The 26,505-nt window shown below is 40.1% G+C and overlaps 2 protein-coding genes across 4 annotated transcripts; both read right to left on the reverse strand.

The window, feature by feature from the left end:
- Nucleotides 1-839: 839 nt before the first annotated feature.
- On the reverse strand, nt 840-11,291 carry LOC111019594 (heme oxygenase-like, multi-helical). Of its 3 annotated transcripts, XM_088125939.1 has the most exons (8): nt 10,764-11,291; nt 10,514-10,688; nt 3,459-3,567; nt 3,005-3,295; nt 2,501-2,915; nt 2,144-2,407; nt 1,118-1,698; nt 840-1,028 (listed from the first exon to the last, which is right to left on the reverse strand). In XM_088125939.1, exons 2-7 carry the CDS (start codon nt 10,555-10,557, stop codon nt 1,283-1,285), a joined length of 1,539 nt encoding a protein of 512 aa, XP_087982065.1. In that variant the 5' UTR covers nt 10,558-10,688; nt 10,764-11,291; the 3' UTR covers nt 840-1,028; nt 1,118-1,282. The 3 variants fall into 3 exon arrangements, with proteins under 3 accessions (XP_087982065.1, XP_087982064.1, XP_087982063.1); XM_088125938.1 differs by lacking the exons at nt 10,514-10,688; nt 10,764-11,291 and adding an exon at nt 4,866-5,320 and having other exon boundaries at nt 840-1,024; XM_088125937.1 differs by lacking the exons at nt 10,514-10,688; nt 10,764-11,291 and adding an exon at nt 4,866-5,320.
- Nucleotides 11,292-19,504: 8,213 nt separating this feature from the next.
- On the reverse strand, nt 19,505-23,045 carry LOC148210766 (uncharacterized). Its single transcript, XM_088125180.1, has 2 exons — nt 22,739-23,045; nt 19,505-22,368 (listed from the first exon to the last, which is right to left on the reverse strand). Exons 1-2 carry the CDS (start codon nt 23,043-23,045, stop codon nt 19,505-19,507), a joined length of 3,171 nt encoding a protein of 1,056 aa, XP_087981306.1.
- Between the last annotated feature and the right edge of the window lie 3,460 nt (nt 23,046-26,505).

Consider the following 26,505-nt stretch of genomic DNA (forward strand, 5'->3'; position numbering starts at 1 on the left):
GATGTTGTGACTTTGATCCCCCACCCCCACATGTTGTAGTAAAAAACAAATGCACGATTTCGTGTTGAATGGTTGATTGTTTCATTTTTCAAAATTTTATTTATTTTTTTGTATCACTTTTGTAATTAACATTTTAAAATAGGTTAGTTGTATGCATATCCTAAAATAAACTCATCCAACTGTGAGGCTGCTCATACCTAGTAACAAATCCTTAAATATAAAAATAGAAATTTAACTAATGAAGGGTGTTAATTGCACCATTTATCTGTCAAGCTAAGTTTAAATTGCAACATTTATTCACAAATCACTGAGCGTAATTAAGTGGATAAAGCAGGCATTAATGATGTAATGAAACTAATTTGAATAACCTATCAACTTTGAAATTATTCGTTGCTTTGTCAACCTTTGAGGGTAGAGCAAATTGTTTATCAGAATCAGTATTCTTTGTGGAATGGAAATAGACTCAACAAAAATAATAATAAAAAGAACATAAACTTTTGTAAAGAAAGAAATATAGAAATACCAAACTAGTTTCTTTTCTCTTTTTTTTTTTTTATTTAAATTAAGTAGCTTAGTCCTTTTTTCAAATGTTTGAAATAGTGAAAAATACTCCTCAATTTCAAAAACTCTCATATTCTTTGTGGATTCCTCATCATCTAATCAAAACTAGTTTTATAAGCAGCTCATCTTATGAGTTAAAAAATTTATTTAAAAAATTATAAGTTATAAAATTAAAAATAAAAAAATAAAAAAAAAAACTTAAATTTAGTGTTTCTTTGCAGCATAGCTTAAAAATTATATATTCACAACCTGTTCAATTGAAAGTAAAACTGATTCAATTCAATCAACAAGTAATATGCTTTTTCATTGAACATGTAGAAAATTACAATCGTCTTTTTTCTGTAAACTGCCATTCATCCCAAAATATAGAACAACAGCACCTAACCAACCAATGGATACAGAGTTTATATTGACAGAAACTTTTTTGTTTCAAAATAATTGGCTTCTCCATCCTTCCTCACAGCTACCTGCCCAAAAAACCCATCAAAATTAAATGTTTATATCAGTCATCAAAAAACCTTCACCAAAATTAAACAACATCGTACACAAAACTTACCTTGTGTACACAAAACCGTTGGCAAGTTCAGATTCACTAAATGGACGAAGGAGGACGGACAAGACGACAACAATGAAATGGTGTTGTTGGCCCTATAAAATTTGCCATCAACGTCGTATCTTTATAATCGACAATGTGAACGAGAACCACTAAAAAAGCTTGGTTCTAGCATCCCAGGACGAGGGCATGTATTTCAGCCCAAGTATTGACAGTGTAGAGGACACCAGACAATCCTTTCCAATTGCGCCGTGTCTCTTCGGTGAGACCCTTCTGTTTCTTTACCACGTTGGGGAACAATGGAACAAAAGAGACTCCGAATCGAGTTGCCAGTCTCCTTAGACTGGAACTTGACCCGATAACAATTCCTACATCTGCTTCCAGCAGACAAAGCAAGTCACCGACCGAGTCTCCAACGTATATACTGAAGTTCTTTTTATCACTGCTGGAGCTGTCTAAGATTTTTTTGAAAGCTTTGACCTTATCAATGGGAGATTCCACTTTCTTTACTAGATCACCAGTAGAAACTGCTTCTTCAAAGACGATTTCATTGGCATGTATACTCACCACAGGTAGTAAACCACCTGACAACACAATAATCATATAATTGGTTCATATCTCTCTCTTAAATTTAACACTCAAACACACCGTTATTCATCTAAACAGCCAAGAGAAATTATACAAAGACATTTGTTCTTCATATTTCTATACAAAGACATTTATAACCATGCATGACTATGCACATATAATATATAACTAATTACTCTACTTTTGTTAATGGAAGACTAGGAGTAAGATTTTCATCTCTAGAGGAATCCGTCGAGAAGACCATTACGACCCTTATGTTAGTAATGTTAATTTTGGTCTATCTATTAATATGACACTAAATCCTAAGGCCAACTTATCAATATGACAAAGTAAGATGTAAAACTTCTAAACGTCAATTAAAAAGAAACTGTTAAGCGTACAAAAGATATTTAGGTACTGTAAATAAATTACTAATTATTTATGTATTGGAAAGAAATGTACCTGAATTAAAAGACGACCTAATGAGATCCCCGCACCAACAGTAAGACAGTATGTGGATACCAACATTGACATTTTCTTTCTTACTAATACTTCCGAAGAAATTAAAACAACCATCTTGTATAATAAGATGTTCACCAGCTCGTCTTATATCTTCAAAATTTAAGCCCTTAAGTACTCCAGACTCGATGACCCTATTATTCGCCCTTTTCTCGAAATCAGAGAGCTGCTCAAGAGCTGTACACAGATCTTCATATTTGAATTCCACTGCAAGACCAGAATATTATGATTAATGATGATACTTACTGACTTGAAATTATTTCCATACAATAAACGAAAATCTGTGTTGTAAGTAATTACCGGTACTAGAGGGCATAATTCTGTCTATGCATTCCTCATACTCTTCTGTGTATTGCCTGGAAATAGCACCCCATGTGTTTCTGAGGTCGGTTGATGACATTCGAGGAATTTGGTCTTCGGGTTGAATTTGATCGGGTTTTGGAGCTCTTACTATTGCTATCTCTGCCAGAATGGCAGAAGAATCAACAACCGTGCAAGTCAAATCATAATCAGAAAAGAGCATCAACCGTTCCTCTGCAGGATTATGATCCTTAATAAGAGGAACTACAGTCTTCTGCTTAACAGGCTGAGAGCAGAAAAACTCCAGCTCAAGTTTCATAGCTTGGTGATAAAGCTTTTCAATGATGCCAAGCTCTTCACCAGTCAAAGTTGCACATAGTTTCTCAAGCACGTCTTCCATTTTCTCAGCGGCTTCCTGGATTCAAAAAATAATAATAGTTGGCCACTTTTGTAATCTATCTTTTTACTGCAAAACTAAAATCATATCAACGATCAAAAACAAACCTGAAAACCTTTAGATGAGTAGTTTTCAATCCACTTCTTGTAGAGGTGATCACTGAGGTCACCACGAAGAATTCCCTTAAACTCAGTTGCTATATAGGCGTACAGCCTCATACAAGGCGTCATGGCACCAAGAGTGTAGGCAGCAACCTTTGTTTTTTCAAATGGGGTTTCAATATTACCAAGACCTTTGGCTCCTTCAATCTTACCGGATGCCGTTGCCAGCAAAAAATCGGTGTATTTGACTGTAGCAGGACTGACAGGATATTCTTTCCCAACCTCGGGATCCCATTCCTTAAAAGTCATGCATCAAGCCAATAGGGTCATATAACTTCCCGAGACAATAAAAAGATCAGAAGACGTAACAATGGCTGAATTGTAGTAATGGCAATCAAATGTAAGGGATAAGGGAGGAGGAAGTTTGCAAAGAGAAATGATGATGCCCTTATAGTTCTACCTTAACAAACAAATCATGCATTTTCAGTTCTGCGACCACTTCCTTTCTCAACTCATTGATAGAAAGCTTTGCATCATCATCATCAGCACATTCCGCAGCTAAATCATACCTAGATTAGAATAAAATAAGTTAAGTTACCAAAAAGTATAGACCTGAGAAAAGCAACTGGAGATGGACATTTACATTCTAAACCTCCATTTAAATCTGAGAAAAATGATAGAAAAACAGATAAAATATTATACAAGTGGTGAATTAGACCCATTCTCTGATGGAAAACATTTTTATAAAAGACCAGGACCCTCAAAAGTTAATACAAAACTTATCGGTAGTCTGGACCACTAGGCAACAACCACATCATGATTCAATTCTTCTTAGTTTCACTGGAAAGAAATTAATTCTACTTTGCAGCAATAGGCATCAGAGGCATTCAAACTCAAGAAGTCATATGGGGAAAAATTAAAGCGTAATAGGATGCTTGAATTCAGAAGGGGTCATAATTAGTCAGGGGTGGCCTTCATGAAAATTTTGCCCATACAAGTTTTCCAAATTAAGTTCTCACTTTCCCAATACTTCTCAGCAGTAAAATAGGCCAAAATTTAAGACCCCAAGACATTAAGGGAAAGAACATCATTGAAACCAAATAACATTGCCTGCCTTGGAATAACATAAGCAGTATTTACTCTCTTTTTTTTTTCTTTTTCTTTTCTTTTTTTTTTTTTTTTTAACTAGAACCAAGTGTTTATCAATGAATTCATGCCATTCTAACCATCTTTACAGATCTTAATTTTGATTAACTACGCCTTGCAATCAAGAAAAGAGACTTTGATTAGAAAGACTGAAAAAGAGAGGGAAAAAAGCACCAAAAACGCATTCTAATGATTACAACCAGAATCGTTGCCACCGGAGCCTAAAGAACAATAAGGAAGATGAAAACGACTCAAAGATAAAGAAGTTCAGTTCAACTCAGATTCAAGATTACTCGTTCTCACAGTCCCCCATTTCCCCCCGCAAACTCAACAACTGAAAACGAATCAAAGAAAGAAACAGAACGAATTCAATATTGTTCTTCGTCATCCACCGTAGGTCAAAGAACAACAGTAAAGAAGAAAAGATTCAAAGATAAACGAAGTTCAACTCAACTAAGATTCAGCAAAGAGTCGAAGCAAAAGAAGTCCAACTCAATTAAAGATTCGCGATCAATCCAATTACTCATAAAACACAAACAAAGAAAAACAGAAGAAATTCAATATTGCTCTTCAGCACCAACCAGACGCCAAACAACAACAACAAAAGCAAAAGAACTCCAATTCAATTAAAGATTCGCGATTACTCGTTCGAAAGCAACCCCCATTTTCCCCCCGCAATCCAATCCAACAACAACCCAAAGAAAGAAAGAATCCAACTCACGCCCGCGCAAAGGCCTTGAGGAAATGAACATCCTGGTGGATATAGTTGCGAAATGTATCAATATTGAGATTCCCAGCAGCCAGAGAAACGCAGAAGGGGGTGTAAATGGAGAGTATCGATTGCCTACGACACTTGTTCCACAATCTTCTAGCGAGAGGGCCTTCGGAGTCGACTTGCGAGATCATAGCCATTCGGGGAGGCATGGCCGCAGAAGATCCCGGAACGGAGTTGGAACAGAAGGATCGGAGCGGGCGGGGGAGGGCGGCGATGGCGGCGATTGGGAATCGGGAATTGAGTGGGATCCGAGAGACGAAGAAGAGTGAGCGCATGAGGAAGAAGAAGGGGGGAGAAAGGGTATATATAGAGAGACGAAGAGGGAGACGGCGGTGGTTTTTGGGTCTCTTTGGGTTCTGAGGAGGAGAGAGAGAATATGTGAAAATGGAGGGAAGTTTTGATGATCCAACTCTCTATTTTTCTCTCTCTTCAACGTTTTTTTTCCCTTTTTTTTTTTTTTTGGATTCATTTGATTTGCTTAAAATTAAATTAATACTTTTTCTCTCTTTTATTTTCCTATGTTAAAATGGGAAGACTTTGACCTCATTCTTGGCTTTAGAATCAAACTCTTTTTCTTTGGCATGCCTTTGTTGATTCTTCTCTGTTGTATTGTTGAGAACCGTATGAAAAGGGAAATATGTGTTATATTATTTAATCTAGTCTACGAATTTATGAGTGGAATTTTTTGAGAGGTTGGGTCATGGGTTCCATTGTTGTGAGTTGGGTTGAGTCGACTTGATTAAAGTCCAGGTAATATTTTAGGTATTTTAGATTGTGGCTTGGTCATTAAGTTGGATCAATTGTGGTAGGTCTTTCTCCTTTATGCTGAGACGATTTGGAATAATTTAGAAAGAGTGTGTTGTCTAATCGTTGAGAATGTCTTTGGTGATCCAAAAGTAGCTCAAAATCACATCAAAGAAGGCTACATATACTATATACTATAGGAGCCAAAAAATAAACTCATACCACCTAATAAGGCAACTCCCACGCCACGTGTGTAGCCACCATTAACAAGGGCCAAAACAACCTCCAAAGGCAACTGCACCAACCACACTAAAATGTGCACTCCATACTGATCTATGATCATAATAACTGTCAAGTTGCTGGAAATTGAAATGGATCTAGCTACGAGCCGCAACAAAAACATGTGATAGAAATCGGTTTAGCAGATCCAATACACAATTTAATTAAAACAAAAATAAATTTTCGAGAAACATAATATTGATCAAGTTTGTTACCTTCGAAATGACAAAGGCATGTCATAGATATCGACGTCATATATCTTCCACGCTATCCTCTGTCTATAGGAATAGTGTGTGGGCATTGGACACCTTTTTGGGACAGTGAATTTGGAACAAACTTGAGTTACACTTTAGCATTTGACTTATAAGTCTCCTTATAAGACTCGGACCTAAAATCTAATAAGTTAATAATTTTTTTATTAGGATTAATGTATTGACCTCCATCTCGTGGATTGAGTCTTTGGACTCTTCTATGAGACTAACAAGTCACATTTAATTGGGTTTCCAAAACTTAATGAATCATTTCTGTCTAATTGAGCTTAAAGATGACTCAATTGTCTAGCTTCCAAAGATCAATCAGCTCATTTTGGAATCATAAATCATATATATTACTAAAAAGTCAAATTAATCAAATTTAATTTTAAATAACATAATTAAAATTATTTAATTTTTTCTAATTTTTTTAATTAAAATTAAAATTTTCTAACTTTTTCTAATTTTTTCTATCACAAGCTAAGCAGGGAGACCTTATAGTCCTACAACTTTGACCTCCAATAGCCAAAAATTGATTAATTAATCTCTTTAATTAACCAATTTCTCAATTTTACGATTAACTCAAAGTGATGTCACTATAGACCAATGGTTGTACTCTCATGTATGTAGCTGAGTTATGTCTATGGATATAATCATAACTGCTCATTCGATCATTCACAAAGTGATTCATGATTCTAGCTAGACGAAGTTACACCGTTTTGCCCTACGTCCCACCTTTTGCTCCTTGAGCCCCATTAATTCTCTAATGGATAGCTTTCCTTGTTCCCATCGTAGGATAATCTCTCTTAGGATATCAACAAGGCAGATATATATCATGTTATTCAAGTCCCAAACCAATACTTCAATGATCTATTTGGGAACCTCACAAATTTGAGTGATTTCAAATATTGATGAATTTCAAATGAATCTCCTTATTTGTTATCACATGAGAGAGAATCATTTGAAATTTTACCTAATTTCAAATCGTGCTCTTTAAGTAAAAAATTTTCCTGACCAAAATTATCACATTTTGTAAGTTATACTTTAACAATGTTTGTTTTGGTAACTGTATTTTAAACTTAGTTCATTTTAGTCTCTATATTCAATATTTTTGTTTTGGTCCATGTGCTTTTAAAAAGTGACTATTTTTTCCTTTAATTTTATTCTTAATCTAATTTTTCTATCACAATTTCAACGTAACACTACAATCACTACATTTTTTAAAATGTAAACATTACTTTATACTAAATAGTTTATGTTAGGTGTAAAATTTGTGTTAAAATTTTACAAAGAGAGACAAATATGATCACTTGTTAAAAGTACATGTATCGAAATGAACATTTTCAAAGTATATTAATTAAAATAAACCAAAATTACAGGGATCAAAATAGTATTTTAACGAAATAGTTTTCTTTATCTTTAATCATTAAATATTAATTTAGATGGAGATCAGATGTTTAAAGTTTAAAAGTTGCGGGGTCCATGTTTGATTATTACAAGGTTTTTTCTTGTGTTTTAATAATAATCGAGGGTTCTATATATACCGTCCATTTCGATGTATTGCCTTCATTTTATATCTTTTACCATGAATTTTTTTTTTTACAATTTTTATCTTTATATGAAAAAGATAAAAAGCTTAAAATAAATCTATGCCAAAAACACCGCGGGTTATTTTATTTTAGTTTTTAAAATTTTATTCTCCAAAATTTATGTAAGAAGTTCATTTTAATTTTTGACATCAATTTTTCTTAATAAACTATTTAGCAGAAAACATGATATAGACGCATCTTTTTTGTTTATCTACGGGTGTTTGGTTCAAAACGGGGAGTAAGATTTGTTAAGAAAAACCTAGCAAATCCACGTTTGTTTTATAGTTTTATAAAGCCGAGTTTACTACAGTCAATATTATTCCACCCTCATACTTCTTACAGTAAATACTATTCCACCTCCAGGTACTTTATCCTTATTCCCCAAATTGTTATACTAGTGTATATTTTGTCTTTATTATCTTTTTTAAAATACATTAAATTTTTAATTAAATATATTAAATAAATGAATTAATTAATTAATTTTAATTTTAATTATAAAATAAGTAAATCAATTTAATTAAAATTGAATGTAATAAATAATTGTAAGCCAAGTGTAACTGCTGGATTATTCTTAAGTGGGCATTTAAAGTCACGTTCCGGTTAATTAGATGTTAGATTTCCATATGTATTTGTTTTCTTATTAACTAATTATTTGAAAAATTAAAAGTAAAGATTAAATTAGATTTTTATGTCAAAACTTTACACACTAACACTAAAATAGGACCTTTGATAATCGGGAGATCAAAACAAAATAAATATGAAAATAATTAAGCCATAGTCAAAATTTAAATCAAGCAACCAACATGAGATTTAATCTAATTTTATCTGACTTATATATCTGTGGTTAGGAGTTAAATTATCATACTAGGTTCACCTGAAGCTAAGAAAGTAGATCGGGACGCCTGAGTTGGACAACCGAACTAGACCAGTCCCGACCTAACCAAGCAGACCACTCGATCATGTAGACCCGAACAAAATTGGATAATCTAGCCAACCCGACCAAATTCGGTCGAGTCAATCCATCCAATCAACAAGGATACTCCCTTTATAAATAAGATGGAGGGGCCTAGAGTGCAAGGTACGTTCTTAAAATACTATATACTTGATTAATATTAATAATATACCTGTATTAGAGATATTTTGTTGATATTTTTCATATTTTGTCGATTTTTTTTACAATACTGTGAAAAAATGTTGATTTTTTTTCATTATTATGGGCCATGAATCCCTTCATTTTATTAAAAAAATCAGAAAACTAGTTCCACTGGCACGGCAGCTTTAAAGCTTGACTTTGGCTTTCTCCTTCTTGGGTGTCTCAAATAATGAATGGCCTCTCAACAATTCGCTTCTCCATTTTGCTTAATGGTAGTCCTTGACGTCTCTTTTCTCCATCTCGAGGCATCAGACATGGAGATCTCCTCTCGCCTTACTTATTCATTCTCTGTGCGGAAGGATTATCGATGCTACTGCAAATTGCTTCTTCTCCAGGCAAGATTTCAAGTGTCACTTCGGCTTTTAACGATCCGACAGTTTCTCACCTTCTATTTGCTGATGATAGCCTAATCTTTCTGAAATCCTCGGAGGCTATGGCTCAATGACCTTTTTATCTTTATATGTATGGCATCTGGGCAGTGTATAAATTTTACAAGGTTAGCTCTTCTTTTCTCCCCAAACGTTCATCCCGAGCGCCAAAACTTCCTTCAATCCATCCTGAATGTTAAGCTTGTTCATAATTTTGGATCTTATCGTCTCCCTTCTTCCTTTTCGCACAGGAAAGGTTCCGATTGGAGTTTCTTAAAGGATAATATCTGGCAAGCAATGCAAGGTTGGAAGCAATCTTTTTTCTCTGTTGGTGGAAATGAAGTCTTAATTAAAAGTGTCGGCCAAGCTATCACTTCATATGCTATGAGTACTTTCCGCTTACTCGGAGGTTTTTGCAAAGAAGTCTCCAAAATGTTTGCTCGCTTTTGGTGGGGCTCTTCAACGAATAAAAGGAGATTCACTGGATGTGTTGGGAGAAAATGTGCTTACCGAACGATCTTGGTGGTTTAAATTTTCGAGATCTGAAGGGTTTCAACCAAGCTTTAACTAGCAAAGCAGGTTTGGAGAATCCTTACAAATCCAAATCTTTTGGTATCCAGATTTCTAAAGGCTTGCTATTTCAATGATCCTAATGTGATTCATGCTAAGGCTAATGCTAGATCCTCTTATTTTTGGAAGAGTTTCATTTGGGGAAAAGAGCTCCTTGCCAAAGGCCTTCGTTCAAGGACAAGGAATGCATGGTTCAACGATAAATGTTTTTTTTCTGATCCATGGATTCCGAGACCTTTCTCTTTTAGACCTTTCACAATTGTCTCTTTAGATACGGAATACAGAGTGGTTGATTTCATCCATTCGAATGGAAATTGGGATCAACAGAAAATCAACTCATTTTTTTGCCCTGAGGATAGAAACTACATATTGTTCATTCCAATCAGCAACTCAAATCCAGTAGATTCGTGGTTATGGCATTTTGATAAGAGAGGATTATAAAGCATAAAAAGTGGCTATAAGCTATTTATGAACTTAAAATGCTCCATGCTCTCAACGAGTAATCATAACAGTAGTAACTATCGACAATTAATTTGAAAACTTAGAGTACCAACAAAAATCAGAATCTTCATGTGAAAAGCATCTCATGATCTCCTACCATCTATGACTACTCTAAAAAGAGAGGGGTTAGATGTGGTACCTTATTACCATAGTTGCAAACACCAGTTGGAGATTGTTGCCCATTAACTCTTCTTCTGCAAGCGAGCACGGAAAATCTTGAATAGCCTTTTCACTGCTGTTCAGAGTTTTATGGATCTCTAGGGGGCGATCTCAACTTCGATCAAATCAGAAAATTGGGATCTAGCAGCGACAACCTGTTGGGCAATTTGGACGGATCTTAACTCTGTGCTAAATGGAAAGCAACTCATGTCAGTCGACCAAAAATGTACCTGGATTTCTTCATATGTCACAACCTACAAGCAAATGCAAGTAGATCGGAGCCTTCATCCGGCCATGCAACGCTCTACCCCTGCTCGCTAGCCCATGGTTTGGAGTACCCCTGAAGATCACTTCTTGAAGCTCAATGTCGATGCGGCTTGTACACTCAATTGCTCAGGCTTCAGACTTATTATTTGAGATTCCAGCGGTTCGGTCATAGCCACAAGATCCAAAGTGGTTCCCGTCAACTATTCTCCGATGCTTGCTAAAATCAAAGCCATCATCAAGGGTCTAAAATTGACAATTTCTCTTCAATTTTCTCATCTGCAGGTTGAATCAGACTTCCTGATGGCAGTTCGGCTTCTTAACGAGGAAGTTTCTTCTATGGGTGATGAGCTAAGCTGGCTAATGGAAGTAAAATCTCTTTCCCTCTCTTCTCTTCAATTTCTTTCACTCATGTCGATAGGGGATGTAATAATACAGCCCATACTCTTGTCAAATATGTTTTGCATTACTCTGGATCTTTTTTTTTGGCATCATCAGTATCCTATGTGGTTACTAAATCTTGTTCAAGGAAATTGTAAGCCAAGTGGCCTTTGATTAATGAATTTTCCTTCCTTCAAAAAAATAAATAATAAATAATGTGCCCAACCTAAAATGTTTTTGCATTAATATGGAAAATGGTCTATTAAAAGTCCTACCATAATAACAACACCCACATTAGGAAAAAAAAAAAGACATTTTTAAACTCACAAATCATTCCCTTCCAAACGATGGGAGGCAAAATTGAAAAGTACTACAAATATTAAACTTTCCCTTAATTATTACATACATACTACTTAGATTTAAATATTATTTTGATTACTTCCAGTTTTTTTTTTCATTTTGATCTATATAATTTTAAAGTATTTATTTTAGTCCATATACTTTCAATTTTTGTTCATTTTAATTCACGTATTTTCAAAATGTGTGTTTTAATGACCATTTTTGTCCCTTTTTTAGAAAACTTCGACAAACCTTTTTATACAATAGAAATCTTTTAATACAAATTTATTGCTACATTTAAAAAATTTATAAAATAAACTGTCATGCTATAATTTTGGCAGAGGTAAATGAAATGAAAATGAAAATTAACGAACCAAAATGGCCACTTTGAAGAAATACAATGACCAAAGCAATTGAAAGTATAAGGACTAAAACTAAACAAAAGCTGACAGTATAGAGATCACAATAGACATTTTAAAAGTAAATGAAGCAAAATAAACTAAAACGAAAAGTAGAAAATCAAAATACTATTTAAACCTAAAATTTTAAAAGTGTACTTTATATGCTCTTTGTTGCGATGTCAAGGCTATTCAGATGTTAGAGTTCCTATATATTTCTTTCTATCTGTTTTTTTTTTCTCTTTTTTTGAGATTTCCTTTGTTCAACATGGTAAAAATCAGGTTAAATGTAATGCCTCATAGTTTAGACGAAATATGAACTTATGAACTTCATTTGACATAAGTTATTAGAATGGTCCTATAAATTATTAGAATGGTCCTATAACGAACTTAAATTCTTCAAATGCACATCATCGTTAGTGAACATAGACGCTACATGTGAACCCGATGCTTAGAGAATCGGTGCGTTGGATATATCCTCGACAATCATAGATATATCAAGTGAACCATAATGAATCTAGATGCCTTTGATGCAAAATTTATCGAGTATCCTAAATAGATCGAATCTTTTGGCTACCAAATCAAGCTCTCTTCAGGGCTGGTGTACGTATATAGAAAATGAACTCATTAACATTCTTTCTTAATTCATGTCCATTTTGCCAACCTGATTATCGCTTAATTTGTTAAGTTTACTGACCAAAAGATTGTGAGTTTGAATTTCCACCCTACATGTTGTACCAAAAAAAATTCACTCTCATTTTAATTCTTTTAACCACTAAATGAGAACTTGATTTAAGAAAATCATTACATTGGAAGGAATGAAATCTGGTCAGTGTTATTTAAATAGTTTCAATGTAGTCCCGTAATAACATTTTTCAAATTATACATTCCTTGTCCATGGATATTAAATGTGGTTGATGGTAAGTTTGTGTGACATAATATATAAAATTTCTAGTATTATGTGGAAAAATTTTCCCGTACTACTCTCATACATTCATTATTTACCAAATCAAAACATTCATAAATGGTCTAAGGTTTATAGAAGAAAATAATGTATTACTTAATGATGCGTGAAATTGTAAATGGAAGGAATATGTACTCACTCGAAAATTTTCTTGCATAATATATAGTAAGTTGGTAAAAATTTTGAGAATAAATTAAGATACCGGAGAGAAGAATAATATTCTTCCAACATCTTAGAAATTTTGAGAAAGAATCACATATTTACCTCTCTTAGGACCTACAAATTCTGTTTTTAGTTTTTGGTTTTTCTATTTTTTTTTCATTATTTCAATATTTTTTTAAAACAAAATTGATATATGTTTGATAACTGTTTTTTTTAAATAGAAATAAAACATGTTATAACTATTTTGGTTTTTAGTTTTTTAAAAAGTTAGAGAATTGAAGAGGTGTTCTAGAGAGAAAATTTTGTATTACAGAGTAGAGATGACAATGAGGTGAGGCGAGAATCAGGACATCCTCGTTACCTTCGTCCTCACATAAATTTTTAGTTCTTATCTCCACCTCATTGTCCAATTCCAAAAATCGAGGTCCACGTCAAAGAATCTCTGTTCTAGGACAAAGATTTTTGCAAGGAAAACTATAGATTTAAAATTTAATTTTAGTTATTTTTAGAATTTAAAAAATAAAAAAGAGTAACGTATATATTAGACCTATTTTACTGAAAATTATCATTTACCAGTATAAATAATGAGTTTTATAAAATTTTTAATATTTTATTAATAAACTTTAGTAAAATTGTTGATAAAATATATTTTATGTTTGAGCCCGAAATTGATTGAGCTCGGATACGATTTAGATCGGTATGCTCAGGACGAGCTATGGCCAATGGTCTGCACCTTCCTTGAACAGTTCTTGAGACTTGCAAAACAAAGTTAGCACTCCGACGAGCAAGTCAGTTCTAGTCCGAGCTAACTTGCCGAGTCTACTTAGGATTGCGTACCTTGCATTTAAGGCTAGGGTTTCTATTTATAGAAACTGGGCCCGACAGGGATTCTGACACACCCTAAAATCACGGCGTGTTGTCGGGTACGGAAGAGACATTGTTACGGACTCTCTATTAGATCGGCTCGGCACTAGAGGTCCTACCCTGATTGCCGACCTGTGTATTTTGGAGCTGCTTTCTCCATTTCGCTCGCGTGTTTAACCAACTCACCTTTGCGATCATGACACGTGGCAGGCTAGGATTTGCCCCCAACATTGGCCCCCACTTCGGCGGGGCGGAGGTCGGCTTGGCGAAGTCCTCCAAGCTAACTGGAGACAGGTCGAATCCGCGCGTGCATGTGTGACGTCATAGATGTCGTCAGCCCTAGCTTTTGCTTCGGGAACCCAAGCGTCGTCACGGAGACAGCCTGGCATGGGCGAATCTTGTCCGTTGATTCTTCCTTGATCGAACGGCTCTCGTACCTCCGGACTGTCCTATAAAAGGGGAAAGTCTTTCACTTTTCACTTTTGAGTTTTTGTGTACCTCGGCCGTTTCCAAGTCAGGTACTCTCTCCCTCTTTCTTTAGATAGTTCTTTTAAGTCTTCCTAGTCAGGTCTGGCGATGAGTAGCTCGTCTAGGGATTCGTCGTCTAGGTCGTCTAGTTCCTCTAGCTCAGATGACGTTTTAGGAGATCCGACCTTAGCTTCTACCTTAAGGAACCCTTGCGTCGAGCATAGCTCGGCAAACCCCAATATAGCCTCGACCTCAGGAAACCCTGACCTCGGTCCTGTAGTTGAACTTTCTCCTTCATCTTGCTCGGTAGGTAAGTTGGCTGAGCTCCGCAAAACTTACTCGATCCCCAACTCCGTAGAGCTTAGGGTGCCTTACATCGGGGAACACCTCGACGACCCTCCTCCGGGCTTCGTCAGTTTCTACCCCCAGATGTTCCACAGGGGGGTCAGACTTCCACTCCACCCTTTTATACAAAGGTTCCTTAGCGCAGTCAACCTCGCCCCAGCTCAACTCTCCCCTAATGGATGGTCTACCGTGCTCGGGACCTACGTCCTGTGGTGGGTCCTCCGAGACGAGGATGAGGACAGGCTCACGGTGGACCAGCTCTAGCGACCCACACCGTCAAAGCCTCCAACGAGGGAGAGGGTCGGTATTACCTCTCAGCTCGGCGGAACATAGGTCAGCTGATTAAGAACCCCTCCTCCAACAAGAACTGAAAGGAGTGTTGGTTCCTCGTCTCTAGCGAGTGGCTTATGAGGGACGGAGGGGGTGAGCCGACCTGCCAAGTCCCAGTCGAGTTCGGAGACGTAGGTGAGTGTCTTAGGTGCGAGCTGGGGTCGGTTTGTTTTTGTCTCAACTTTCCACGCCTTCGTTTCTGACGTGGTTCTGTTTTGCAGCTCTGTCGTCCCCCGTTCCGAGGATCAGCAACAAGTCTTGGGAGATCATCAGGCGAGCCCAAGGTCGGAGATTGAAGTACGCGCTGTGGGGTGAAGCGCTAGTTTCCAACTCCCACCTCTTCTCTTGCGGTCTCAGTCTTCACGACCATCCAGACGAGCTCAAAAAACTTCCCAACCTCGTCAGCGCATCTCGCAAAAGAGGAAAGCTCCTGAAGGTAACTTCTTCTCGGCACCTTAACTCATTCACTGGGAACCCCCCAACTAATCTCGTCTTTTCTGAAGGGATGGCCTCTAAATTCCTCGCGCTCAACAGCACCAAGCGACAGCGAGCTTCGGCCTCGTCCGCTCCGCCAGCGCCTTCCCAAGTTCGTCACCGCACGGGCAGCGCCGACGTCCCGGCTCCAGGGCTGGCCAACTTAGCGAAGCTCCAGGCCCTCCAAGCTCAGCCCCTACAGACTGTCGCTGGGGGTGAGGGATCGTCCACCCCTCTAGTGAGGAAGAAGCGAGCGAAGGATACGCTTCCCTCCGAGGAGGTTAACTCCCGATCTCCGCCTCCCCCCATCATGGTCGACTCAGAGGAGGGGTCGCTACATGGTCGGGGTCATGGCGCCGAGCTCCCACTCCCTTTCAGGCTCGCTTTCTCCCGCCTCAGTATTCACGAGGCCGCGACGAAAGTGAGGTCCTCGAGCTCTCACCTGGCAGAACGAGCCATTCAGGCGCCCGAGGACGCTGCGGAGGCGGTGAGAAAGACCATAGCTCTTGCTGCGGAGGTAAGCTCGTGCCTACTCTTCGTTCCTTTTTCTTTCTCTTTCCCGATCTAACCTCGAACTTTTGCAGCTGCACTATCACGCTTGGCTCTCGGCTTCGATGATGAGCTTGGAGCTCGGCGGACGGGACTTGAAGGAGGAGGAGACGAACACCTCCCATGAGCGGAGAATCTCTGAACTTCAGGCCGAGGTTGAAAAGGCGCGAGCTGAGAAAGAGGCCGAGGCTGATAGGTCGAGAGCCTTGATGGCCGAAGCACGTACCGACCTGATGAATGCCCGGGGCCGAGCCGAGGCCGCAGAGAAAGGGCTGGAATGAGGCTCAACAGAACTTGGCGAGTTGGGCCTACTTGGAGAAGAGAATCAAAGAATTCCCCGAGTTCGACGGCCTAGCTCGCGACATGGCAGACAAGGGCTTGTACTACGCCGTCAACAGGCTCGACCTCACTTGCTCGGAGGATGCCATCGCCGCTGTCGAGCAAGAGTACGAGTCCATCTGGGTGGACCGTCCTGCTGAGGCCAGCAAAGAGGTCGAGGTTGCTGGTGCTGAAGCTGGGCCCGGTGAGCCTGCCGATCCTCCTCAGGAGTAGATCGCTTCGGCCTTTTATTGCTTCTCGCTTTTCCCCTCTCTCTTTTTAATCAAATTTGTACTGAGCCGAGGCATATATACCTCGGCTCTCCTTTAAACTTTTGCTTAAATGAAATGACGTTGTTTCGCTTAGATCCGAGTAATTCATTCCAAGGTCCTTATACTTGTTAAATTTAATTAAACTTTAACAATACCTCGGCTCTTCATCAAACTTTAAATTCAATGAAAACAAACTTCGCCCAAACTCGAGTTGTTCTCTCCGAGGTCCCTAAACTTGGAGAAATTTAATTAAGCTTCAATTTTAGTTTGGCCTCGTTATTTGAGTTTCTCAAGTCTTCATAATTTCTTGCTTACATAAGCCGAACAATTCAGCTCGGTGGTGTGTGTTTGGGATAACCAAGTTTTTACGAGCTGACCATTGCTTCGCGTGTTTGTAGAAATATAACTTATTGTAGGTCGTTTAGCATAGGTCATACCACGTAGTCTTCCTTGGCCCCCATTTGACGTAGCTTGGTAGTAGTAGGCGACACTAACGGATAAAGTCAAATTTTGCACAAGTCATTGGAGATCGGCTTTCATTAATGAATGAGATATTACACGTCGGATTACATACATCTCATTGATGATAAACTCGCAAATGCTCGGCGTTCCATGGGTGGGGGAGTTGTCTCCAGTGAGGTCGGACAGCAGATACGCTCCAGGTCGGAGTATTTTTAGGACTCTGTACGGACCTTCCCAGTTCGGCTCGAGTGCTCCGACGTGCTGCATTACCTTCTTGAGGACGAGGTCGCCAGGCTTGAACGTTCTGACTTTTACCCTGGTGTTGTAGTATCGAGCCATACGGTTCTGATATTCTGCTAGCCGGAGCTGGGAGTGAGATCTTTTCTCCTCAAGGAGGTCAAGATTCACGAGCAGGGCTTCACTGTTGGCTTGCTCGTCGAAATTCTCAACTCGGGGTGTCGGCATGCCGACCTCCGCCGGGACTACAGCCTCCGAACCGAAGGCTAGGCCGTATGGCGTCTCACCGGTAGATCGGCGGGGTGTAGTTCGGTAGGACCACAATACTCCTGGTAACTCTTCTGCCCACCGACCTTTCAAAGATTCTAGCCTCGTCTTCAGACCACGTTTGATGATCTTGTTGACCGCTTCAACTTGCCCATTAGACTGCGGATGGGCAGGCGATGAGCTGAGGTGACGTATGCCGAGCTGTTGACAGAATTGATTAAATCGGGCACCGTCAAACTGCTTTCCATTGTCAGTAATGATCGCGTTCGGTATACCGAACCGACATATTATACTCTTCCATACAAAGTTGACGACCTTTGCCTCGGTAATAGACGCCAGAGGTTCTGCCTCCACCCATTTGGTGAAGTAATCTGCAGCTACTATGGCGAATTTCAACTACCCCTTCCCCATCGGTAGTGGGCCGATCAGATCTATCCCCCACTGAGCGAAGGGCCAAAGGCTTGAGATCGGCGTCAGCATCTCCGGGGGTTGTCTCAAAATGCTCGCGAAGCGCTGACATTTGTCACATGTTTTGGCGAACTCCTTGGTGTCGCGCTTAATCGTCGGCCAGTAGTAGCCCTGGCGGACGACCTTCGCGGCCATGGACCGAGCTCCTCCATGGTTTCCGCAAACCCGTTCATGAATCTCGCGCATGACATACCTCGCCTCTTCTGGATCGAGGCACCGCAGTAATGGTAGGGAATATCCCCTCTTGAAGAGTTTGCTTTCTTGCATCAGGTAGTAAGCAGCTTGGCGTCAGAGCTTCCTGGCCTGGCTCGGATCGGCGAGGACTGAGCCACTGACCAGGAAGCCTTTAATTGGGTCCATCCATGTAGGCTGAGCTGACTCGATCTCCATCACCTCAGGTTGGTCGATGGACGACTCAGGAAGTATTTCAACTCGAACCGTTCTTGGTAGATCGGTCTCGTATGCCGAGGCAAGGTGAGCCAGTGCGTCGGCGTTGGAGTTTTCAGACCTCGGCACCTGTCGAATCACATAGTCCTCAAACTGGGTGAGGAGCCTCGAGTTTTGGCCAGATACCTCTCCATACGAGCTTCCTTTACTTGGTATTCCTCGTAACCTGATTGGACAATCAGTTGGGAGTCGCTGAGAATCAAAAGTCGCCTCACGCCCATCCCCCTGGCGACCTTTAGCCATTGATCAGTGCCTCATACTCGGCTTCGTTGTTGGAAGCTCGGAAACCAAACTGGAGTGCGTACTCAATACCGAAGACCGCTAGGGCCGAGGAGCAGCATACCTGCCCACAACCTTTCTCATTGGACGAACCATCCACATAGAGTGTCCACTGGTCGCGGACATCGTTCCCCGGCCTGGGTGGGGTCAGCTCGGCAACAAAGTCTGCGCTGCCTGACCTTTCAACGCCGTCTTGGCTCGAAGGCGATGTCGTGCTCACTGAGCTCTAGTGCCCACTTCATCAGGCGACCCGACGTTTCGGGCTTGTAGAAAATCTGCCTCAAGGGAAGTTTGTCGGGACGATTATTTTGTTGTGTGCCTGGAAGTATGGGAGGGTCGGGTTACCAAGGCTAGCGCCTGAGGTTCAAGCTAGGGCCTTCTTCTACACAGGGGTAACGAGCCTCGACTTCGGTCAATGATTTTCCTCGTGTAGTAAACAGGGCTCGCCGCTCTTCCGCCTCCCCTGATAATGTGTGACTCACTGCATTCTCCGACACTGCTAGGTACGGTAGGGAGTAGTCACCGGGGGAGGCATGGCTTTGACAACAAGGGAGCCGAGCTGAGGTATTGCTTCACTGCCTTAGGGCAACTTCGCAATCGTCGGTTCATTCGAACCGACCCTTTTTCTTAGTATTTGGAAAAAGAAGGGTGGCACTTGTCCGTGGAGCGAGACACAAAGCGATTCAGGGCTGCAAGTCGGCCGTATCAACCTCTGCAGCTGTTTTAACATTCCTTGGCGCCTCCATCTTGAGGACAGCCCTTATCTTTTCCGGATTTGCTTCGATTCCGCGTTCATGGACCATGAACCCGAGGAACTTCCCCGACGAGACCCCAAAGGCACACTTGCTCGGGTTGAGCTTCATCTGATACTTTTGAAGCACGCTGAAGGCCTCTGTTAGATCGGTTAAATGGGAGCTCGTCTGCTTGCTTTTCACCAACATGTCGTCGACATAAACCTCCATGTTGCGTCCGATCTGCTTGGCGAACATCATGTTGACCATCCGCTGGTAGGTCGCCCCGGCATTCTTTAGACCGAACGACATGACATTGTAGCAATACAACCCTTGGTCGGTAACGAAGGCGGTATGCTCTTGGTCGGGCACATGCATCCGAATCTGATTGTATCCGGAGTAGGCATCCATGAAGGAGAGGAGTTCATGCCCTGCCGTTGCGTCGACGAGCTGGTCTATCCGAGGCAGGGAAAAACTGTCTTTCAGACACGCCTTATTGAGGCTCGTAAAGTCAATACAGACGCGCCACTTGCCGTTGGACTTTTTAACTAAAACTACGTTAGATAGCCACGCGGGGTAATGAACTTCTCTTATGAATTCAGCTCGTAGCAATTGCTCGACTTCCTTACAAATTACATTGCTTCGCTCGACGTCGACAGGCCGACGCTTTTGCCTCACGGGCCTATAGCTAGGATCTACATTAAGTCTATGCACCATTATACTTGGGTCTATGCCCGGCATGTCGTCGTGAGACCATGCGAACACATCAGCATTTGATTTCAGAAAACCGACAAGCTCCTCTCTCACCTCGGCCCCCAGTCTGCTGCCGATGCTGACCTGCCTTTCCGGCCCCAGCAGAGGGACAAGTTCTAGTTCTTCAGCCGGGGTGCCACGGCTCGGCTTTGGTTCGTCGGCACATGGCTTGGGCGCGCTCGTAATCACCGCACAAGTGGCTGTTTCCTTCATCGCAGCGACGTAGCATTCTCTGAACGTCTTCTGCTCACCTCGGACTGTTGCAACTCCAGCCGAGGTGGGATACTTCAAGACCTGGTGGTAAGTAGACGGGACTGCCCTGAGATCATGAATCAAGGGCCGACCAATTATGGCGTTGTACGCGGAGCTCCGATCTATCACAACAAATTCTGCAACTTTAGTCACTTGTTGATCTCCCTCGCCAATGGTAACAGGGAGCAAGACACATCCTTCCGCGCTGACCGACTCCCCTGCGAAACTGACCAAAGGCGTCGGGCTGAGCTTCAAGTGCTTCCTCTCCCACCCCAGGGCCGTGTAGGTCGAGAACGATAAGATGTTGGCTGACGCTCCACCGTCGATAAGAACCCTTCTCACCTTCACATGATTTATGAGTGGGGCGATTACTAGGGCATCGTTATGGGGCATGTGCACTACTTCGCCGTCCTGGTCATCGAATAAGATCGGCTTTACAGGCTCCCTGGGATACGAGGTACAGACCTCGTGTGCCGCCTCCCGAGCTAGAGCTTTTCTCTTCTGCCCCGTCTGTCCCCCACTCGGGCCCCCATGGATGGTATTTATGACGGCGGGACGATCTTCTTTCCGTCTCGACGGCGGCGACTTCTCTCGCTTCTCCTCCAGAGCCGACCCTCTTGGCTCTACCCTTTCACGCCTGCCGACGTATTTCTTTAGATAACCCCTCCAGATCAGATCCTCGACCTGTTCCTTCAAGTGGAAACAGCGTGAAGTGTCGTGGCCATGATCCTTGTGGAATCGGCAGTACAGTCGCTTGTCTCGTTTCCCTAGAGGTCGGCGGAGCTTTTCCGGGGCTGCGAAAAGTGCCTCCAGGTCGGTGTCTTCGGCTGCAGCGTAGATCTCCACGATTGAGGCATTCAACGGAGTGAACTTGTCGAACTTCGGCCCCCGACGGTCTGAAGGGGCTTTCTCGTTCCGACGGCCTCTACTCTTACTGTCGTCGGCCCGTCGAGACGAGCTCCAGCCGTCGCTGCGCTGCTTCTTGGGAGGAGGGGACTTTTGGTCCCGATCTTTACCACGGTCGCTCCACCGAGCTCCATTGGCTTTCCACAACTCCAAGCCGTCGATGTACTGGCGAGCTCTAGCGAGCATCTCGTTCAGGGAGGCCGGTGGTCGGCTTCCAAACTCTATCGTTAGGTTCCTGTCATTCAAGCCCGTGGTTAAGTACATCATGGCGATGTCATCGGTGCAACTTACCACTTTGACTTGCTCGTCCATGAATCGAGCGATGTACTCTGTTAGGGACTCGCTGTCCCGTTGCTTTACTGTTCCGAGGTGAGAGGGTGGCAATTTCAACAACTGCCAAGCTGAGAACTGGTTGATGAACAACCTCCTCAACTGTTGGTAACTGTCGATGGACCGGGGCTTCAACTGTCGATACCACAATCTTGCCGAGCCTTCCAAGGCTATTTGAAATGCTCGGCATTTCATAGCATCGCTCGCGGCCAGGAAATCTATCTTCCCCTCGAACACCTCTACATAGGAGATCTGATCTCCAGATCCGTCGTAAGAATTCATGACTGGATCCTTGAACCTCGGTGGGATAGGCGCATCCAAGATCGCTTGGGAGAAAGGTGGTTCCTCTTGCTCGGCCACGCGATGCGGATCCACAGGCCTGCACTGTCGCTTGAGATCTTCTATCTCCCTTTGAAACTGATCCCGGAGGAGGTCCACCTCAGATCGGAACGAATGGTCAGCGTGGGAGGACCTCTCTTGAACGTCGACCACTGGGCTTTCCTCTTCATCGTCAACCAAATACTCCCGATCTTCGGGAGCCACTACTCGTCGCCTCGGCGTCTCGGCACCTCGGCCTGGATGGGCGTTGGAGTTATCGAAAGATGCCAAGGGGGTCCGAATTGGTCAGATCCTCGGGCGCCGGCCCTCGACTCGATCGTCCTGCCGAGGGTGGTCGTGAATCTGTGCTTCTAGGGCACTGCCTGTCCTCACTCGTTGTGGCTTTCGCGAGGGTGCTCCAGCTCGGGCCTCCCTGCGGGGTCGAAACTGATACTCCGTTCTTTGGGTAGGATGCATCGGTCCCTTTCCTCGAATGGGATCCCTGGAGACGGAAGAGCCGGACACCTCGCTGCCTCTCTCGACCTCCTCAAGCCTTGCTTTGACTTCCCTGAGCTCGGCGATCACGTCGGCTACCTTGACGAGGTCCACGCCCGCATCAGCACTTGCCCCGGAGCGTGCACCTATGTTTCCCCAACTGCAGAGGCGGGGTGCGCGGGGTGGCAACCTGTTTCTCTAAGGTTGCAGTGGCGGGAACTGGTCTGGGGCGAGGTGGAAATCCCGGACCGCTACTGGATCGGATCCGACCTCCATTCTCCTTGACCGCCCCCGCGTGGGGTTGCTGTCTGACGACGGGAGTTCCTGCCACCTGAGAATACGTGAGGCGTGGATGGGCTCGGGAAGTGACCGCATCCCTCATCGGAGAGCGGATGGGCGAAAGTTGAGATCGTGACTGCTGGGAGCGGGTTTGGGCCATTGGCTCAGATTGCAAAAGGTGAGGCTGACTTCTAGATATGTCGAATCCCCACAGACGGCGCTAGATGTTTGAGCCCGAAATTGATTGAGCTCGGATACGATTTAGATCGGTATGCTCAGGACGAGCTATGGCCAATGGTCCGCACCTTCCTTGAACAGTTCTTGAGACCTGCAAAACAAAGTTAGCACTCCGACGAGCCAGTTAGTTCTAGTCCGAGCTAACTTGCCGAGTCTACTTAGGATTGCGTACCTTGCATTTAAGGCTAGGGTTTCTATTTATAGAAACTGGGCCTGACAGGGATTCTGACACACCCTAAAATCACGGCGTGTTGTCGGGTACGGAAGAGACATTGTTACGGACTCTCTATTAGATCGGCTCGGCACTAGAGGTCCTACCCTGACTGCCGACCTGTGTATTTTGGAGCTGCTTTCTCCATTTCGCTCGCGTGTTTAACCAACTCACCTTTGCGATCATGACACGTGGCAGGCCAGGATTTGCCCCCAACATTTTCATTATTAAAAAAAATAGAATTGGGGTCAGAACTAGACATTGAGGGAAATGCATTCTAGATTCCTTGAGAAGTAACCCAGAGATTTTTGTCATTCCTAATACAGAAACTTTTGAAAGAGAAAATTTAAAAGACTTAGAGCCAGAAATAGAAAAAATTTAGTGAGAGAAAAGTTAAAAAAAAAAAGAAAAAAAAGTTGAGAGAAAGTAAAATTGAGAGCAAAAGATAAAAGGAAGAAAAAGAAAAACTATTATGAGATAAAATCTAGACAATAAAAAGAATCGATATATATTTTTTAGAGAAAAAAACTAAATAAATAAAAAAAGTTACGCATTAAAAGAAAATTTCAAAAGAGATATTAGATAGAGAAAAGATGGAAATATTTCCTAGAGAAGAAAAGAAAATTATAAAAAAATTATAAAAAACAACATTTGAGAAAGAGAAAATTTTAGGCAAATATTAAATTTTTAGAGAGAAAATTGAACTATGTATTAGAAAAAAATGAAGAATAAAAAATATATAGAAATGAAAAGAAATAAAAATATATAGAGATGAAAATTCAGAGAGATACTAGTAAATATATAGAGATGAAAATTTAGAGAGATACTGATAAATATTCTAGAGATGAAAAATTTAGAGGGGATTTTAAAATTTCGATAAAAGGATTTAGGGCGAGAAATAAACTCTTTGGAGAGAGAAATATATTAAAAGAAAGAAAAAGTTAAAGCATCATAACCCAAAAAAAAAACTGCATTTAATTTTTTTTTAATTTACATAGTCTTTTTAAAATATTTTTATAAAATAGAAAATAAAATTGAATTAGTTACCAAACAATTATGTTTTTTGAAAAAGAAAAATCAAAAACAGAAAATAAATGATCCTGAATTGTCATAATCCCTCCTCTAAGTTTATGTTGATTCTCTATCAGGTAAGTTTTACCATTATCTACATTTAATATTCAAATATCCATTGACGAAAAAGGTATATTTTAAAAATAGGAACACTTATAGAACTAAATTGAAACCTTTTAAACAGTAACGACTAAATAAATAAAAAAGATACCTAGAGAATCAATAGCGAATCAAGAAGTTTAGGTTAGTAGGCACAGATCATTAGGTATGGTATGAAGTTTATTGGGTATGAACGCTAAAATTATTGTAAAATAAATATTGAAAATTATGACTTCATATATACATAATTTAATATTAATTTGTCTATAATATAATATGATTGAATTATCTATATAACTATAAAATAATAATAAAACTAGAAATATTTAGTAATGTTTTTTGAGTAAAATTAATTTTTTTTATATAAATAACTTAAATAATTAAAATAAAAATTATAATACTATAATGTTGAGGTGGGAATTTTGATTCGTATTTTGGTAATCAAAGTTCTACTAAGCACCCGAACACAAAACAAAGCTACACATCATTGTGATGCTAAGTCCAAAAGTGGGATGACGAAAATGTATCTAATGCCCCAGGTAGTTATACCCATTTCACCGGCCAAACTTAAAGCCCATAGGATAATTTCACCCCTAACAAATAAAATTTCAAACATATGTTCTTCTTCATTTTTTTTTTCCAATAAGTTTTCATGTGTCCCTTGGTCCCTACATAGATTCGTCTCAGACTCCCAATAGAGACTAAATTACGAAAGAAAAAATGTAAGAATTCACGAAAGTCTAAAAAGGCAATATTATTGTAAATAAATGTTAAATATGGTCAATAATAAGTTTGACACAAAACATAAAAATTTTCTGGAAAATTTTCTATATTACTCTATTGTTTATCAAATCAAGGTATTTGTAATATATCACTCAACGATTGTCAAATTGTAAATGGAAGCAGTATGTACTTATGTGGTACTAAAACAATTTCGTGGCATCATATCTAGTGAGTTGGTAAAATTTTGGAGAAGAAATTAAGCCACTTAAAAGAATAAAAATAAAAAATTATACTAACATGTTCGAAATTTGGAAGAGGAATTATAAATTTTCATCTCTTAATTATCATGATTCCTCGTCTCTAAGTATTAGGTCACGTAGGTTTACCATTATTCATATTTAAAATCCACTGACGAAATGTAGATAATTTAAAAATAGTAAAACATATGGAGCTAAATTGAAACTTTTTAAATGAAAAAAAAAAAATAGGAGAGACTAAATTATGGGAAAAGTAACAACCCACAAAAGGCCAATTCTATTGTTATCCTAAAGTGCTTTGGTTTTTTTTTTTTTTTTTTTTTTAATTGCTTTCTACGCCTACACTATAGATAAGAACTCACCTTAATTTCCTCAACTTTATGTAAAAGTTATCTCTCAATTTCCAAGTTTTTCTTCGTAGTATAAAGACACACGCAATGTTTATAAATGGAATTTTGGCTTCATTTTCCCTATAAATCCAAGATAAATTGAAACAACCACCATATTTTTGTGAACACCATTTGGAGTTAACATCGAATTTTGAAAAAAGAAACATATTTTATATAACTTTATGATTACCTATTTGTATCTCTCTTGTAAATTATTGGTTCGAATCTCCACTGATAAGGGTGTGAGATGTGTTCTCTGATCTTGTAACAACCGAAATATATATATTTTTTTAGTTGGTTTTTTTTATTTTCTCAAAATAAACCTTTTTGTTTTAAAAATTATTTTTAAAAGATAATTTGTTCTTAGAATTAAAAAAATAAAATAAAAAGTTCTATTAAATCTTTATGAGAGAAAAAGAAAAGAAAAGAAGAATAATTTTGGTATTTTCTCTCAAAGATCGGTAAGCTTTTTTCTTGTTTTAGTTTTATTTTTCTTGATTTGTAGTTCTTTAATTCAGTTTATTGGGAAAAGTTTTGAGATCTTTGTTTTTATAAATAAAAGATTTTAAGGACCTAAAAATTTCCATTATGAGACTGTTTTTTGGCATTCTTTTTGCATAAAAAGTTTACCTA

Source organism: Momordica charantia (genome assembly GCF_013281855.1).
Source record: "Momordica charantia cultivar OHB3-1 chromosome 6 unlocalized genomic scaffold, Mcharantia_2.0 BLBB01000006.1, whole genome shotgun sequence".
Classification (NCBI taxonomy): domain Eukaryota; kingdom Viridiplantae; phylum Streptophyta; class Magnoliopsida; order Cucurbitales; family Cucurbitaceae; genus Momordica; species Momordica charantia.